The sequence below is a fragment of the Oryctolagus cuniculus genome, chromosome 1 (assembly GCF_964237555.1).
Source record: "Oryctolagus cuniculus chromosome 1, mOryCun1.1, whole genome shotgun sequence".
Classification (NCBI taxonomy): domain Eukaryota; kingdom Metazoa; phylum Chordata; class Mammalia; order Lagomorpha; family Leporidae; genus Oryctolagus; species Oryctolagus cuniculus.
In genome coordinates, this window is record NC_091432.1 from 236,949,275 (window position 1) to 236,965,279 (window position 16,005).

General features: G+C 65.5%; 1 protein-coding gene across 6 annotated transcripts in view; it reads left to right on the forward strand.

Moving 5' to 3' along the window:
- Window positions 1-16,005, forward strand: part of CAMSAP1 (calmodulin regulated spectrin associated protein 1) — a 56,188-nt gene that overhangs the window by 31,519 nt on the left and 8,664 nt on the right. For 2 of the 6 annotated variants that reach the window (XM_070059218.1, XM_070059234.1), the window contains exons 4-12: window positions 1,074-1,154; window positions 2,968-3,027; window positions 3,902-4,043; window positions 5,188-5,327; window positions 5,392-5,488; window positions 6,508-6,682; window positions 11,946-12,037; window positions 12,446-12,530; window positions 13,369-15,742. In XM_070059218.1, coding sequence (XP_069915319.1) covers window positions 1,074-1,154; window positions 2,968-3,027; window positions 3,902-4,043; window positions 5,188-5,327; window positions 5,392-5,488; window positions 6,508-6,682; window positions 11,946-12,037; window positions 12,446-12,530; window positions 13,369-15,742 — 3,246 coding nt within the window. The other 4 variants (XM_070059223.1, XM_070059231.1, XM_070059243.1 and 1 more) reach the window with 4 other exon arrangements.

Below are 16,005 nucleotides of genomic sequence, written 5' to 3' on the forward strand. Positions count from 1 at the left end.
CCATGCGGGTGCAGGGCCCAAGGACTTGGGCCATCGTCCTCTGCTTTCCCAGGCCACAGCAGAGTGCTGGACTGGAAGAGGAGCAGCCGGGACTTGAACCGGTGCCCACACGGGATGCTGGCGCTGCAGGCGGCGGCTTCACCTGCGTGGGTGGTTTTGAGGCTGTTGAAGGCCAGAGGAAGGGGAATTTCTGGTCAAGGCCATGTCGGTGTCAGGAGGTGCCGGCACCCTCAGTCTCCAGGGGATCCTTGTGTCTCCTTGGATGAGGCTGCTTTTTTGTGTAAGGTGAGCGGACTCGCCTGCTCTGTGCAGACGGAGACGCTGGCGATGCCCACGCGCCGCCTTCCCTCTCCTTCCTTCCTGTTTGTTCTTTGCATTTTTACGAGGACAGACTTTGAGTTTACTTTATAATCACAAGTTTAATTTACGCTCCACTAAGTAAAGACTTCAACAAGTGGTAAGTGGAAAAAATTGATCTAATTGGCTGTTTTTTCCTGAATTTCTGAGATGTATTGTCTTATTGACTTCTTTGCAAGGCAGAGGGCTAGAGAGGGAGAGACAGAGAGAGATCTCCGTCTGCTGGTTCACCCCCCAGGGCTCGCCCAGCCAGGGCTGGACGGCCTGAAGCCAGGAGCTGTGTCCAGGTCTCCCGCGTGGCTGCAGGGACCCAAACGCTTTGACCGTCAGCTGCTCCCAGGCCGTTAGCAGGAAGCTGGATCTGCCCCGGGGGTGGGGCCTGACGCAGGCGCCCCGAGTGGCAGCTTGGCCCTGCGCCGCAGACTGCCCGCCCCAGAGCCGGGACAGGCTGTGCTGGTGAAGGTCTGCGTGTGAGGGTGCCGGGCTTCTTCCCGGGCAGGCTCCGGAGGAGACGTCGCAGGCCGTGCGCACGTGGCACCCTGGGCCGTGCGTGAGGCTTCCCGGAGGCCCCGCATCTCCGTGTCTGTGTGGTCTGAGCGACCCCTGCGTCCGGGAGCCACTTAGGTGAGGGAGGGGCCCTGGGGCCTGGAGCTGAGGTCAGGGTGCCGGTGCGGAAAAGGTCAGGGTGCCTTCTTAATTCGCTTCCTTCTGTTTAGGTGAACCTTAAAATGAGGGAAATCGCGGAGAAGGACGCTAAGCTGAAACAGCAGTCACTGGAGAGCCCGGCTCATCAGAAGGTAAAGGGCGTCGAGCTCCCTCAGTCGCTGGTCTCCCACGTGTACCCCTGCCAGCCCCGCCACTGGCTCTTCTCTGTGTCACTCATCACACGGGCGCCTGGCAGCCTGTCCCCGCCCCGGCCCCGGTCTGCTGGGCAGAGTGGGGAGTCGCCCGGGAGAGGCACCCCCCGTCCCTCCGTGTGCCGCAGCTGGCGGGGGCTCTGGGAGCTGTGGGGGCTGGCACCTCCCCCGTCAGCCTTTCTCTGTCCCCTGCACTGCGTTCTCACTTGCAAGCCCATGCGTGACTGAGTGCGCAGTCCACGCACGCACGCACGCCGGGCACACCCTGACCGTGGGTGCAGTCTTGCCTTGGCGTCTCTTCCCCGTCCCGCTCTTGCCTCCCCGGGCACCACACACTGGCCAGCGGGCGGCGGCACGGGCTGTGTGCGCGCCCACTTGTCGGGCTCTCGGGCACCAGGTCTCCTGCCCGTGCCCCAGTGGGTGTGTGGGCCGCCCGATGGAGCCCTCCTCAGCCCGAGTGGACTTCCTGCTTCCAGAACCCAGCTCCTCCCACAATCCCAGCGTCCTCTGCTCCTGGGAAGGCCCCTACTGTGGAGGGGACTGGACCCTTGGGGGTCATCCTCCGAGGTCACTGCCCCGGGGCCACCGTGCCTGTGCCGTGTGAGCACGGTCGGGCGTGCACGCGTGCGCCTGCTCTGCTGACCCTCCTCTCCTGCTTCCTCCCTGCTTCCCGGGCAGTCTCCCTCCAAGTGGTACTGGAAGTTGGTGCCCGTAAGTGACCCCTAGCCACCAGCTGCCATCTGCAGAGCCATCCTGTCGCATCGCTCGCCTCCATGAAACCGCCCACACCCAGCCTTCTCGCGGTGTTGTCTGTGTGTCTGAGGGTCCCGTCTGAGGTCTGAGCCACGGCCTGCGGGGGCTGGCGGGCTCTGGGGCAGGTCACTCGGGACTGCGCTCGCCCGGCTGCTCCATTTGCTCCTCAGGTGACCCTGGTGTCTGCTTCTCCTGGACCAGGAGGAGCGGTGTGTGGTCTGGCTGCTGCCGCTCCGGGCTGTTGCCGTGCCCGGTGGTGGAGTGGAACGTGGCAGCCGGAGTGACCATGAGCTGGGCTGTGTGGTGTGCAGGTGCCAGTAGGCGCCAGGAGGCCCTGTGACTGTGCCCCCAGTTCCTTTGGTCCCCGCTGCTGCCGCCTAGGCCCCATTCCCTCCAGGGTGAGGGTCAGCAGGGGCCCAGTGTGAACTGTCGTGCACAGTTCTGGCTGCGCTCTGCCTGGTGGCCGTCCTGGCGGCCTGTCCCTGCACACCCGGGGACCTCTGGGAATGGTTGTGTGTGTCCCTCGGGGCCTGGACCCTCAAGCTTCCTCTGAGACCTCTCGGGGAGGGGCACAGTGGGTGTCCGCCGGGGACGGCCCCCGTGCTCCACAGTGGGTGCTCTGCTTCCCGATGGAGATCTGAGACACACGAGGAGAGCTTTCTTTGTCGTGTCCCCCACTTGTGGGCTCCTGCCTGCTGGAGCAGCCAGTGAGTGGGGGCCGCGTGCAGCCGTCCTGACCGCGAGAGTGTGCGTCCGCAGGTGGTGGATGGCGCCGCATCTCGCTGGGTCCCGTGGGGCGGCCTGGCAGAGACGGGCAGGCCGGAGGCATCACCTTAGCACCTTCCAGCCCAGAGCTGTGGACGAGGGTCCGCGAGGCCCTGTGGCCAGCGGCCCCCACCCTGTCGCTGCGAGCTGCTGACCCTGTGCCATCTGTCTTTAACCACAACACCATTTGCTTCTCTGCATGCCTGTGCCCCGCCCCGTGTCCGCTCTCCGGAAGCCTGGCCTGGCGCATGCCCTGCTGCACTGCATGCTGGAGCCCGTGGACTTTGCACGCGTGGTACAGTATGCGGCGGGTTACGTGGTGTCGCGTGTGCCGTGGGCCCCGAGAAACAAGTTAAGTGTGTCTTGAAGCAGATTTTGTTGATGGAAGAGGAGCCGTACTGCTCAATTGGAAGCCTGTGTTGGCAGCGTGGATGAGTCTGCACGGTGTGCTTGCTAACAACGAGGGACTCTAGGAGGCGGACGGAGGCCCTGTGGGCTGGGCCTGGGCCCGCGGAGGCCCGGGTGGTGCTGTGACGCTGCTCCCTCCCCTGAGGACGGGTGCTGATGGGGAGCGCCATGGTCAAAGCTGCCCCACATGCAGGGCCGCAGCCCCGGGGGTGCGCGCTGGGGCCGCCCGACGCGCCCTGCCCCGGTGGACGCACACGGAGGGCGCGGGACCCCGAGCGTCGGCCTCCCCTGAGCGGCAGGACAGGAGCCGTGGGCAGACGCGTGATTCAGGCAGCACCTCGTGTGCGCTTTCTCTCGAAGCCTCGTTCCCGGCGTGGCTGGCTGTTGCGTTAGGAGACACGCTGCCCAGCCCGAGTCCTGACCACCTCCGGCCCTGCGGCGTTAGTGTCCGAGCTCAGTGCCAACCACACCTGGAGGTGGCGGGGCGGCTCGGCCAACGTTTAACTTGTTTCTCAGCAGTTCCTGTGTGTCGGCTCGGGTGGCCTGGGCCTGCTCCCCCGTGTCGCTTCAGCACTAGACTGGCACTGGCGTCAGCTGTGAGTCACTGCTGGCGCCGGCTGGCCGAGCAGCCCTGTGTCCTGGACAGGCACCCTGACGCTTCCTGGACGGCTGCAGCCGCCCGCCCTGCTCCCCGCGGCCTTGCGCACGGCAGGCGGACGGGCGGGGCGGCCTCACACAAACGCGGTCCTCTTCCGCCACAGGTCCGCTACCGGCGAGAGCACCCGTCTGCCAGGCAGTCGCCGTACTTCCCGTGGGTGGAGGACTTGATGCGGGACAGCAGTGACGGGGCCGCCCTCCTCGCCGTCATCCACTACTACTGCCCGGAGCAGGTGAAGCTGGACGGTGAGTGCCCATGCCTCCCCGGCACACGCACGGGGTGCCGTGGGGCGGGTGCCGTGGCGCAGCAGCTGAGCTGCCCCTCGGGACACCGGTCCCCTCTCAGAGCCGCCTCCGAGCCAGCTCCCTGCTGACGTGCCTGGGAGAGCAGCAGGTGACGGTCCGGGTAGGAGGCCCTGCCACCCACGTGGGAGACGTGGACGGGGCTCCTGGCCTTTCAACATAAAGAAAGAAAGCTGGACAACAGATTGGCCTGCTATGGACTTACTGAACTTGGAGTTCTGCCTGTGGCTATCTTGGCAGGTCCAGACCCGATGTTTTGGGGTGAGCCAGACGTTGCCCACCGCTGTCCACGGCGGGCATCAGGAGAGGCCGCAGCGCCTGTCGGTTGTCCCCGTGAGGTCCAGCTGGCCTGGTCTCCTCGGGCTCAGTCGTCGCAGGAGCTCATTCCCTTCCAGCCGGGTCACTTCGCAGACCTTGGCCCTCGGCTGGGTGTGTGCACGGCCCGGTGCTGTGCCCTCGAGAGTCCCCCAGCCCTCCCCAGGGGGACAGCCGCCTGTGTGGTCAGCCGGCTGTGGGGCTGGCAGCCTTCCTCGGCGCCCTCCAGCGTGGAGGAGGCCTCGTGCAGAGGCACCTCATGACAGCCCCGCAGACGCCGCACAGGGCGCGGCCAGGCGGTCGGCAGTGTGCGCTCGGAAGCCGGGTCTGACCCTCGTGCTGTAGTCACGACCCCTGGAATTCAGCTCCTCACGATTTCTCCACATTTGTCTTGAGCGTTTCCTTCTTCTTCTTCTTTTTTTTTTTTTTTTAAGATTATTTATTTGAAAGTCAGAGTTACACAGAGAGAGGAGAGGCACAGAGAGAGAGGTCTTCCGTCCTCTGGTCCACTCCCCAGTTGGCTACAACAGCCAGAGCTGCGCTGATCCAGAGCCAGGAGCCAGGAGCTTCCTCCAGGTCTCCCCGGGGTGCAGGGCCCGGGCACTGGGCCGTCTCCCGCTGCTGTCCCAGGTGCATTAGAAGGGGTCGCATCGGAAGTGGAGCGGAGTCCGAGTGGGAAGCTGGCGTCGCAGGCGGTTGCTTTGCCCGCCGTGCCCCAGCGCCAGCCCCGGGAGGACGGCTTTGCAGCGCCTGCCCGTCTCCCTCCTGTTAGACATATGCTTGAAGGAGGTGACGTCGATGGCGGACAGCCTGTATAACATCCGGCTTCTGCGGGAGTTCTCCAATGAGTACCTGAACAGGTGCTGCTACCTCACCCTGGAAGACATGCTGTACGCCCCCGCGGTGCTCAAGGTGAGGCTGCCCCCTGGGCGCGCGCTCCGCCCTGTGCGCCGCCGCTCACCCCCTCTCTCCACAGCCCAACGTGATGGTCTTCATCGCGGAGCTCTTCTGGTGGTTCGAGAGCGTCAAGCCCGCCTTCGTGCAGCCCAGGGACGCGCAGGAGCCGAAGGGCGGTGAGTGACAGCCGGCGAGCCCCGCCCCGCGCTCTGCCCGCTTGCTTCCCTGTCGTCCTGCGTCTGTCTCTGAGGCCAGCATGTGGGCTGTGTCTCCGCGCAGGGGAGATGTGTGGTGCACACCCTCCGCCCTTCTGTCGCCTTTCGATGGTCACGTCCGACCCCAGCTCTTACAGCTCAGCTGTCGGCGTCTTAGCTGTGTCCCCGAGCACAGGCCGGCAGGGGTGCTGGCCGGCTCAGAGCGGGAGTTGGAGGGTCCCAGGATGCCCCCGTCTACCCGTCCTGCACGTGGCTCACAGTTGCGGTCCCTGCCGTCGGAGCTAGCCTTCCTGGGACTGGGGGCTCCTCTCCCCGGGCCCTGGCCGCTGGAGAGCGCAGCCTGAGGCTCGGCTCCCATCCTGGCTTTCGGCTGCTGCTCCTCAGCCTGTCGGCGTGTCCTTCCTGCAGTGGGCAGAAGGCAGGGCGCCGTGCAGCCTGCATTCACGGCGTGCCAGCTGCTGGACCCAGCACGGGGCCTTGTTCCTGGCCAGGCACAGGGGGAGCACACCCCGAGCCGACACCAAGCTGGTCACACATCACCTGCCGCAGCTCGGGTCTTGGGGGGCAAGCGGACGGACGGAGCAGCTGGGCGGCTGAGCCGGAGATCCTTGGAGTAGCTGTGTCCAGAGGAGGCCCTTCTGACCCTGCCTCGGCGCCCCGCTGGCTGGCATGGGGCGGGGGCCTTCCCTGTGGGCCTGGGCACCGAGCTGGTGTGGGGATGTGGTTGGGGGCTGCCTGCCGGTGCGGACGCAGCAGCAGCGGCGTGTCCGGGACGGTCACGGCCGTCCGCCGAGTTCCCGCGCGGTGCCTCTCAGGTGTGGTGTTTGCTGCGGCTCACCTGTAGACCCTGGTGTCACGGAACACGTTTGGGGCCCTGCTTCCAGGCGCACGCTGGGCGCCTCTGTTGCGGCCTGGCTGCCGTTTTCCTGGCCTCGTGCTCGGGGGTCACTGAGCGTTCCTGTGAATCCCTGTTTCTGCAGCAAAGACGGTGCTACACCAGAAGAGCAGCCGCCCGCCCGTGCCTATCTCCAACGCAACCAAGCGCAGCTTCCTGGGCAGCCCCGCCGCGGCCAGCCCGGCCGAGCAGCCGCCTGCCGCCCCGGCAGCGGAAGGCTGTCACAGGTGCCACCTGCACCCCGAGGAGTCCGAGTACCCGTGAGTCCGTCTCCTGCTTTCTCAACGAGTTCTCGGCCTCCTGCCTTCTGAGCGCGGAGGCCGCCCTTGGGAGCGTGCAGTGGGCCGCCCAGGGCAGGGTGGCACGGCCCGGCGCGGCTCCGGCGCGGGGCTCTGGTGTCCTTTACGGATAAAGCTTGTCCAGGGAAAGACGGTATTCAAGGATGAGGTGTTTTCTCTTTTTTCCACAATATATTACAGGATTCAAAAAAGTGAGCTACAGATTAGAAAAGCTGAGTGAACGGGTTAAGTTTGCTCTGTGACGTGGCCTGGTAGCACGGACAGAGGCCCTGTGACGTGGTAGCACGGACAGAGGCCCTGTGACGTCTGGTAGCATGGACAGAGGCCCTGTGACGTCTGGTAGCATGGACAGAGGCCCTGTGACGTGGCAGAATGGACAGAGGCCCTGTGACGTGGTAGAACGGACAGAGGCCCTGTGACGTCTGGTAGAATGGACAGAGGCCCTGTGACGTGGTAGAATGGACAGAGGCCCTGTGACGTCTGGTAGCATGGACAGAGGCCCTGTGACGTCTGGTAGCACGGACAGAGGCCCTGTGACGTCTGGTAGCACGGACAGAGGCCCTGTGACGTCTGGTAGCACGGACAGAGGCCCTGTGACGTCTGGTAGCACGGACAGAGGCCCTGTGACGTCTGGTAGCACGGACAGAGGCCCTGTGACGTGGTAGAATGGACAGAGGCCCTGTGACGTGGTAGAATGGACAGAGGCCCTGTGACGTGGTAGAACGGACAGAGGCCCTGTGACGTCTGGTAGAATGGACAGAGGCCCTGTGACGTGGTAGAATGGACAGAGGCCCTGTGACGTCTGGTAGCATGGACAGAGGCCCTGTGACGTGGTAGAATGGACAGAGGCCCTATGATGTGGTAGAATGGACAGAGGCCCTGTGACGTCTGGTAGAATGGACAGAGGCCCTGTGACGTCTGGTAGAATGGACAGAGGCCCTGTGACGTCTGGTAGCATGGACAGAGGCCCTGTGACGTGGTAGCACGGACAGAGGCCCTGTGACGTCTGGTAGCATGGACAGAGGCCCTGTGACGTCTGGTAGCACGGACAGAGGCCCTGTGACGTCTGGTAGAATGGACAGAGGCCCTGTGACGTGGTAGAATGGACAGAGGCCCTGTGACGTCTGGTGGAATGGACAGAGGCCCTGTGACGTCTGGTAGCATGGACAGAGGCCCTGTGACGTGGTAGAATGGACAGAGGCCCTGTGACGTCTGGTAGCATGGACAGAGGCCCTGTGACGTCTGGTAGCATGGACAGAGGCCCTGTGACGTCTGGTAGCATGGACAGAGGCCCTGTGACGTCTGGTAGCATGGACAGAGGCCCTGTGACGTCTGGTAGCATGGACAGAGGCCCTGTGACGTCTGGTAGCATGGACAGAGGCCCTGTGACGTCTGGTAGCATGGACAGAGGCCCTGTGACGTCTGGTAGCATGGACAGAGGCCCTGTGACGTCTGGTAGAATGGACAGAGGCCCTGTGACGTGGTAGAATGGACAGAGGCCCTGTGACATGGTAGAATGGACAGAGGCCCTGTGACGTCTGGTAGCATGGACAGAGGCCCTGTGACGTCTGGTAGCATGGACAGAGGCCCTGTGACGTGGTAGAATGGACAGAGGCCCTGTGACGTCTGGTAGAATGGACAGAGGCCCTGTGACGTCTGGTAGAATGGACAGAGGCCCTGTGACGTCTGGTAGCATGGACAGAGGCCCTGTGACGTGGTAGAATGGACAGAGGCCCTGTGACGTCTGGTAGAATGGACAGAGGCCCTGTGACGTGGTAGAATGGACAGAGGCCCTGTGACGTCTGGTAGAATGGACAGAGGCCCTGTGACGTCTGGTAGAATGGACAGAGGCCCTGTGACGTCTGGTAGAATGGACAGAGGCCCTGTGACGTCTGGTGGAATGGACAGAGGCCCTGTGACGTCTGGTAGCATGGACAGAGGCCCTGTGACGTGGTAGAATGGACAGAGGCCCTGTGACGTCTGGTAGCATGGACAGAGGCCCTGTGACGTCTGGTAGCATGGACAGAGGCCCTGTGACGTCTGGTAGCATGGACAGAGGCCCTGTGACGTCTGGTAGCATGGACAGAGGCCCTGTGACGTCTGGTAGCATGGACAGAGGCCCTGTGACGTCTGGTAGCATGGACAGAGGCCCTGTGACGTCTGGTAGCATGGACAGAGGCCCTGTGACGTGGTAGAATGGACAGAGGCCCTGTGACATGGTAGAATGGACAGAGGCCCTGTGACGTCTGGTAGCATGGACAGAGGCCCTGTGACGTCTGGTAGAATGGACAGAGGCCCTGTGACGTCTGGTAGAATGGACAGAGGCCCTGTGACGTCTGGTAGAATGGACAGAGGCCCTGTGACGTCTGGTAGAATGGACAGAGGCCCTGTGACGTCTGGTAGCATGGACAGAGGCCCTGTGACGTCTGGTAGAATGGACAGAGGCCCTGTGACGTCTGGTAGCATGGACAGAGGCCCTGTGACGTGGTAGAATGGACAGAGGCCCTGTGACGTCTGGTAGAATGGACAGAGGCCCTGTGACGTGGTAGAATGGACAGAGGCCTTGTGACGTCTGGTAGAATGGACAGAGGCCCTGTGACGTCTGGTAGAATGGACAGAGGCCCTGTGACGTGGTAGAACGGACAGAGCGCTGTTGAGTGGGGGGAATCGTCACGCTTTGCCTCGTTAGCGTCCGTGCACGGCGGTCAGGGTCCGATTTGTGACCGAGTGGCAGCGCTGTTTAGGAAGCGTTTTCCATCAGGAGTCCTGGTCTGGTGCCGACCTCGAGAGCGGGGCCTGCGGTCCCGGCCTGCACGCAGCACTGCGCTCACTTGCTGGGCGCGAGTTTCTAGTGGAAAAAAAAATTTTTTTAAAGATTTATTTACTTGAAAGTTAAAATTACAGAGAGAGAGGGAGAGACAGAGATCTTGCATCCGCTGGTTCACTCCCCAGATGGCTACAATGGTCAGGGCTGGACCAGGCTGAAGCCAGGAGCCAGGAGCTCCATCCGGGTCTCCCCTGTGAGTGCAGGGCCCAGGCACTGGGACGTCCTCCACTGCCTTTCCAGACCATAGCAGGGAGCTGGACCAGAAGTGGAGCAGCCGGGACTGGAACCAGCGCCTACAGGGGATGCCAGCGCACAGGTTGATTTATTTGAAAGGCAGAGTGGCAAAGGGAGGGAGAGACAGAGATCTTCTATCCACGGGTTCATTCTCCAGATGGCCACGGTGACGGGCTGGGCCAGGCCACAGCCAGGATCCCGGAACTCCACCTGGGTCTCCCGCGTGGGCGCTGGGGCCAGAGGGCTTGGGCCATCTTGCACTGCTTTCCCAGGGGCGTTAGACGGCAGCTAGATTGGAATTGGGGCAGCTGGGGCTCCTGACGTGTTGACAAGGGATGCCTGTGTCGCAAGTGGCCATTTAACCCGCTGTGCCCCGGCGCCGGCCCCTGCAACGTGGTTTTAAGTGGTCCACGAGGAGGATGGCTCCACGAGGAGTGGGGCCGTTAGCTGGGTTTTCAGCCGTGACACTGGCGACCTCACTGAGAGGCTGGGTGCGAGGAGAGGCGAAGTTGTCCAGAGACCCTGGTCCTCACGCCTGCGCGTGCTGCAGCCCTGCTGCTGGGGCGGGGGGAGGGAGCGCTGGGTGTGCGCCCAGGTGCTCGGGGCCCAGAGCACAGGCAGAGCTGGAGCGAGCGGACCCAGGCCAGGGGCAGGAGAGTGGGGCAGGGGTGGTGCGCGCGTGGGGGCCGTGCCCGCGCCCTGCTCCGTGCTGTGCCCTGCTCCGTGCTGTGCCCTGCTCCGTGCCCGCGCCCTGCTCCATGCTGTGCCCTGCTCCGTGCCCGCGCCCTGCTCCGTGCCGTGCCCTGCTCCGTGCCCGCGCCCTGCTCCGTGCTGTGCCCTGCTCCGTGCTGTGCCCTGCTCCGTGCCCGCGCCCTGCTCCATGCTGTGCCCTGCTCCGTGCCCGCGCCCTGCTCCGTGCCGTGCCCTGCTCCGTGCCCGCGCCCTGCTCCGTGCTGTGCCCTGCTCCGTGCTGTGCCCTGCTCCGTGCCCGCGCCCTGCTCCGTGCTGTGCCCTGCTCCGTGCTGTGCCCTGCTCCGTGCCCGCGCCCTGCTCCGTGCTGTGCCCTGCTCCGTGCTGTGCCCTGCTCCGTGCCCGCGCCCTGCTCCGTGCTGTGCCCTGCTCTGTGCCCGCGCCCTGCTCCGTGCTGTGCCCTGCTCCGTGCCGTGCCCTGCTCCGTGGCCGCGCCCTGCTCCGTGCTGTGCCCTGCTCTGTGCCCTGCTCTGTGATGCACCCCCTTTTCCTGAACCTCAGTACAGGAAGTAGGCGGGGCGATGACGTCAGTGCACTGTGGGTGCTGCCGTCGCGTCCTCCACGAGGGAGCATTTTTGTGCCTGGCAGCAAGTGGGGTTCCCGGTCTGGCCACTCCTCCATGTCTTCAGCTTTGTGGGTATTTTAACCATTAGTGCAACAGACAGCCTAGTTAGAGCTCGCGTCTGCTGGGTCGCTCTCCAAGACCCGCAGAGGCCCCGCTGCGTCCTGGTCTCCCACGTGGCAGTGACACGGCCGTGTCCACAGGAAGCTGTGTGTGTGTTTGAAAATTGTGCTTTTCAAGTGGTCACTTTCTCTCTTTACTCTTTCTCCTCTCAAGAGGTGATCTCAGGGCCGGCGCCGCGGCTCACTAGGCTAATCCTCCGCCTAGCGGCGCCGGCACACCGGGTTCTAGTCCCGGTTGGGGCGCCGGATTCTGTCCCGGTTGCCCCTCTTCCAGGCCAGCCCTCTGCTGTGGCCAGGGAGTGCAGTGGAGGATGGCCCAGGTGCTTGGCCCTGCACCCCATGGGAGACCAGGAGAAGCACCTGGCTCCTGCCATCGCATCAGCACGGTGCGCCGGCCGCAGCGCGCCGGCTGCGGTGGCCATTGGAGGGTGAACCAACGGCAAAGGAAGACCTTTCTCTCTGTCTCTCTCTCTCACTGTCCACTCTGCCTGTCAAAAAAAAAAAAAAAAAAAAAAAGGTGATCTCAGCTACGCGCTCAGCGCTGGCTGTCGGAGCCGAGCGGCGGTGCAGCCTGGGGCCGGAAGCCCGCACGGCTCTGTTGGCGGGGTCTCCCCGGCCCTGCTTCACAGCAGTTTCCCCGAGAATCTGTCCCGCGCGGCGTCGTGAGCGTGCGGAGGGCTCTGGGAGTCTGATAACCTGGTGACACTTCTCTGCCCTGTTTCCATCTAGCGGGAGAGGAGCCTCGGCCTTCAGCCCGTCCCATCCTTTGCTGCCACTGAGACAGAAACAGCAAAAGCCGGTGCAGGGCGAGGACCCCTCTGGTGAGGAGCTGCTTCCGCTGCCTCCCTCTGTCCGTCTCCGCTCGCCGGCCTCGGCCGTATTCGCGTGGCTCAGAGGCCGCAGCAGAGTCACGTCGCGTCTGTGATGTGGCCTAGAGTCTGTCTCAAAGAGGGGAGGTCCTTGCGGCCTGATGGCACGTGTGTGCCCGCAGGGCGCCGTGGCGTCTGGGCGAGCACTCGGCGACCGATGCTCACTGCGCTCACGTGGCGTAGTCCACGGCCATCTGCCCGCCGTGCTCACACGTGAGCCCGCCGCGGCGCCCTGGGTGCTGCCCCGCTGCCCTCGCGTCGCTGGCGCCGTCCCGGATCGGGTCCTGGAAAGTGGTTGTCGGAGGAGGTGCGAGAGCAGCCGCTGAGCCTGAGCCCTCTCCCTGCTCCCGCCAACTGCAGGTCAGCGGCATCGCTCCAACTCCCTCACCCGCGTGGATGGTCAGCCACGAGGCGCGGCGACGGCGTGGCCGGAAAGGAAGACCAGGTGGGTCGTGGTCTGTCGCCGCCGGGGACGCCGGGGCCCAGGGAGACCCCAGGGCAGCTTTGAGGCCAGAGTTGTCTTCAGCCGTGCTGGGAGCTTCGCTGCCGTGTCCCACGCGTGGTCTCGCCAGCGGGGTGGGATGTCCAGAGGCTCCTGCCGTGTGCTGCCAGGCACCAGGGCCTCCTGGTGCCAGCCCTGGCGACGTGGGCCGCAGGCCGTCTTGTTTCCGAAGCTATATTTCTCATGCCATGAACTTAGCACTGTAATTTTTAAAGAGGCTTTGGAATCTTTTTTTTTTTTTTTTTTGCCTGAAAGGCAGAGCGACAGAGAGAGATGGAGACCCTCCATCCACTCGTTCACCCGAGTGCCTCCGACAGCCGGGGCTGGACCAGGCCTGAGTCAGGAGCTGGACGCTGCATCCGGGTCTCCCACATGGGAGGCAGGGGCCGCAGTACTTGAGCGTCTCCTGCTTTCTCGCAGGGCGTGCGTCCGCAGGACACTGGGCAGGAAGCAGAGGCAGGACCGACACCTGCAGGCAGTCCCGTGCAGGCGTCCCAAGCAGTGGCCTAAACGGTCGTGCCGCAGTGCCAGCCCACAGCTGTCACTGGGGTCTGAGCTTTACTATGGCAGACAGATTGCTGACATGAGCGGGTCTTCTCCGGGGTCCCCAGAACTCTGTAAGGTGCAGGCCCTGGAGAATTCAAAGTGCGTCCGTCGTCCCTGCCCCGAGGTGGGGGTGAAGCTCCGGCATGTGCGATGCCTGTCCCGCTCTCACTGGCTGGTGCCCGTGTCACTCAGCCCGTGCTGAGTCGTGTGCACATGCTGTCCCCTCGTGTTCCAGGCCCGTGTCCCAGCCAACACCTGCTGTCCATCATGCTGCCAGTTGTGACGTGGACCCCGGCTCCGGCGACAGCATCAGCCTGGCCCGCTCCATCAGCAAAGACAGTCTGGCCTCCAGCGTCGTTCATCTGACCCCCCAGCACCGGCCTCAGCCCGCGGCTGCCGAGACCAGCGGCAGGAGCCTCTTGACCAACGTCAGTATTGAGGACGAGGAGGAGGAGCTTGCGGCCATCATCGGGTCCGACGTGGCTGCCCGCCGTGAGGACCCCGCAGGCCCCAGGGCCTCACCCCGGGCCCCGGGCCCGCTGGCCACTGCCCGGCCTCCCCAGTGGCAGGCAGACGGCCTGGACAGTAAGCCCGACAGCTTTTTCTTGGAGCCCTTGATGCCGGCGGTGCTCAAGCCGGCGAAGGAGAAGCAGGTCGTCAGCAAGGAGGACGAGCTGGGGGAGGGGCGGCCGAGGAGCAGCACGGCCAAGAGGCCCAGCGACGGCCACCAGCCTCTGGGGCGAAGGAGGCTGGCCGGCGGCCATGGTGCCCACGACCTGAACAGGACCTTCACCCCGATCCCGTGTCCTGAGTCTCCCACGAGCGTCGCGCCCGCAGAGGCCGGGCCGCCGCCGCCGGGTGCTGCAGGAGAGGCTTGTGGCGGGCCCCCGGCTGTCGGCGGACTTGACCTGTCGCCGCAGGGCCAGTCTGCCGACGGCTTCTTCCTTCACGTGGGCGCCGGGGGCAGGATGTACATTGCTTCCAGGAGCCCCAGCCCCCGGGATTCCGAGCCGTGGGCTTTCCTGGGGCAGGGGTCCGACTCCGACGGCCTGGACGTGGAGGAAGTGGAGCACGTGCTCATGGGCGAGGAGTCGCCGGTGCTCGTGGCGCGGTACGACGGCGAGGAGGAGTCGGCCAAGCTGCAGGAGGACATGCAGCTGAAGGAGCACGAGGACAAGGACGACGCCAGCGGCCGCTCCAGCCCGTGTCTGAGCACGGCCTCGCGGCTCAGCAGCGTGTCCGCGGCCAGTGGCGGCGTCACGATGACCAGCTTCGCCGAGCGCAAGCTGCAGAGGCTCAACAGCTGCGAGACCAAGTCCAGCACCAGCAGCTCCCAGAAGACCACGCCGGACGGGTCGGAGAGCTGCCCGGCCCCGCTGACGACCTGGAGGCAGAAGCGGGAGCAGAGCCCCGGCCGGCGCGGCAGAGACGCCGGCAGCCTGCTGGCCTCGGAGCTGGCGCAGCTGCGCATGCAGCTGGAGGAGAAGCGCAGGGCCATCGAGGCCCAGAAGAAGCGGGTGGAGGCCTCGTCGGCGAGGCAGCGCCTGCGGCTGGGCAAGGCCGCCTTCCTGCACGTGGTGCGGAAGGGCAAGGCCGAGGGCGCCCCCCAGCTGCCCAGGCCGGAGCCCTCCCAGCACGGCGGGGAGGACCTGGACGCCGGCGTGCCCGGCGCGGAAGAGCAGAGGGAGGCTCTCCTGGGCGAGTCCGCGGCCCTGGACGTGGCGGGCCTGGCCCTGGTGCAGCACAGAGCCAGGGGCCCTGCCGCGCTGCACGACGCCGAGAAGACGAAGGCGCTGTCGGCCGTGCTCCTGGAGGACGGCCTGGGCGAGGCGGCCGACGCGGAGTGCGAGCTGTCCATCGAGAAGCTGAACGCGAGCATCAGCACGCTGCAGCAGGCCATCCTGAGGATCTCCCAGCAGCAGGAGCAGCTGCTGCTCCAGTCCCCGGCCGCGCCCGCGCCCGCGCCCGCCCCAAGGCACAGTGCCCAGGACCAGAGGGCCAGGGCCCCCGTCCCCCTCGGCGAGCCGCTGTCTCCTCCCGGGACGGCCGGTCACCGCAAACCGCCGCGCCTCGGCCAGGGTCGGAGTTCGCGGGCAGGGAGGCCCGCCGAGCTGAAGGTGCCGAAGGACCGGCTGCAGGGCTCCTCCCGGAGTAAGACCCCGACCCCCAGCGCCGAGACCCTGCCGCACCTGCGCGCCCTGCCCCCGAGCAGCCACGCACGGACGCCCTCCGACCCGGACGCTGCCGCGGAGCCCGGGGGCGAGCCGCACGAGGAGAGCCCGTGTGACGGCTACAGGCTCTACCACGAGAGCAAGCAGCGCGCGCTGGCCGTGCCCGCAGCCCCAGACCCCAACATCCTGGCGGAGCAGATGGGCCTGCAGGACGGCCTGGGCGCGGGCGTGCGCGAGGCGGGGCCCAGCCCCCAGGACGGCTCAGGGAAGGTGGCCGCGCCCGCGGAGGAGCCCCTGAGGAGCAAGGCCAGCCTCATCGAGGTGGACCTCGCAGACCTGAGGGCCCCCGGAGAGGACGGAGAGGGGGGCGGCCACGACCGTGGCCCGGAGCTCCCGGGGGACGCCGACCAGAAGCCCGGGGTCGGCTTCTTCTTCAAGGTAGGCGAGTGCCCCTCGGGGGTCCCTGAGGTTTGCGTGCCACGTCGTGTCGCCCATCACAGGCGTTTTTCTCTACCCGCCGTGGACGTCACTGTCGCCTGTAGGCAGGTGGCGGGGCCTGGCCTGGGCAGGCGCGGGCCATCCACGGCAGGTTCGTCTCCCTCCGCCCATGTCCTTTCCGGTGCCTTCTGTCGAGGCCTCTCCTCCTGCCGGGACGGGCGCGGTGACAGACACTGGCCGGCCGCGCTGGCCCTGTTCGGTGT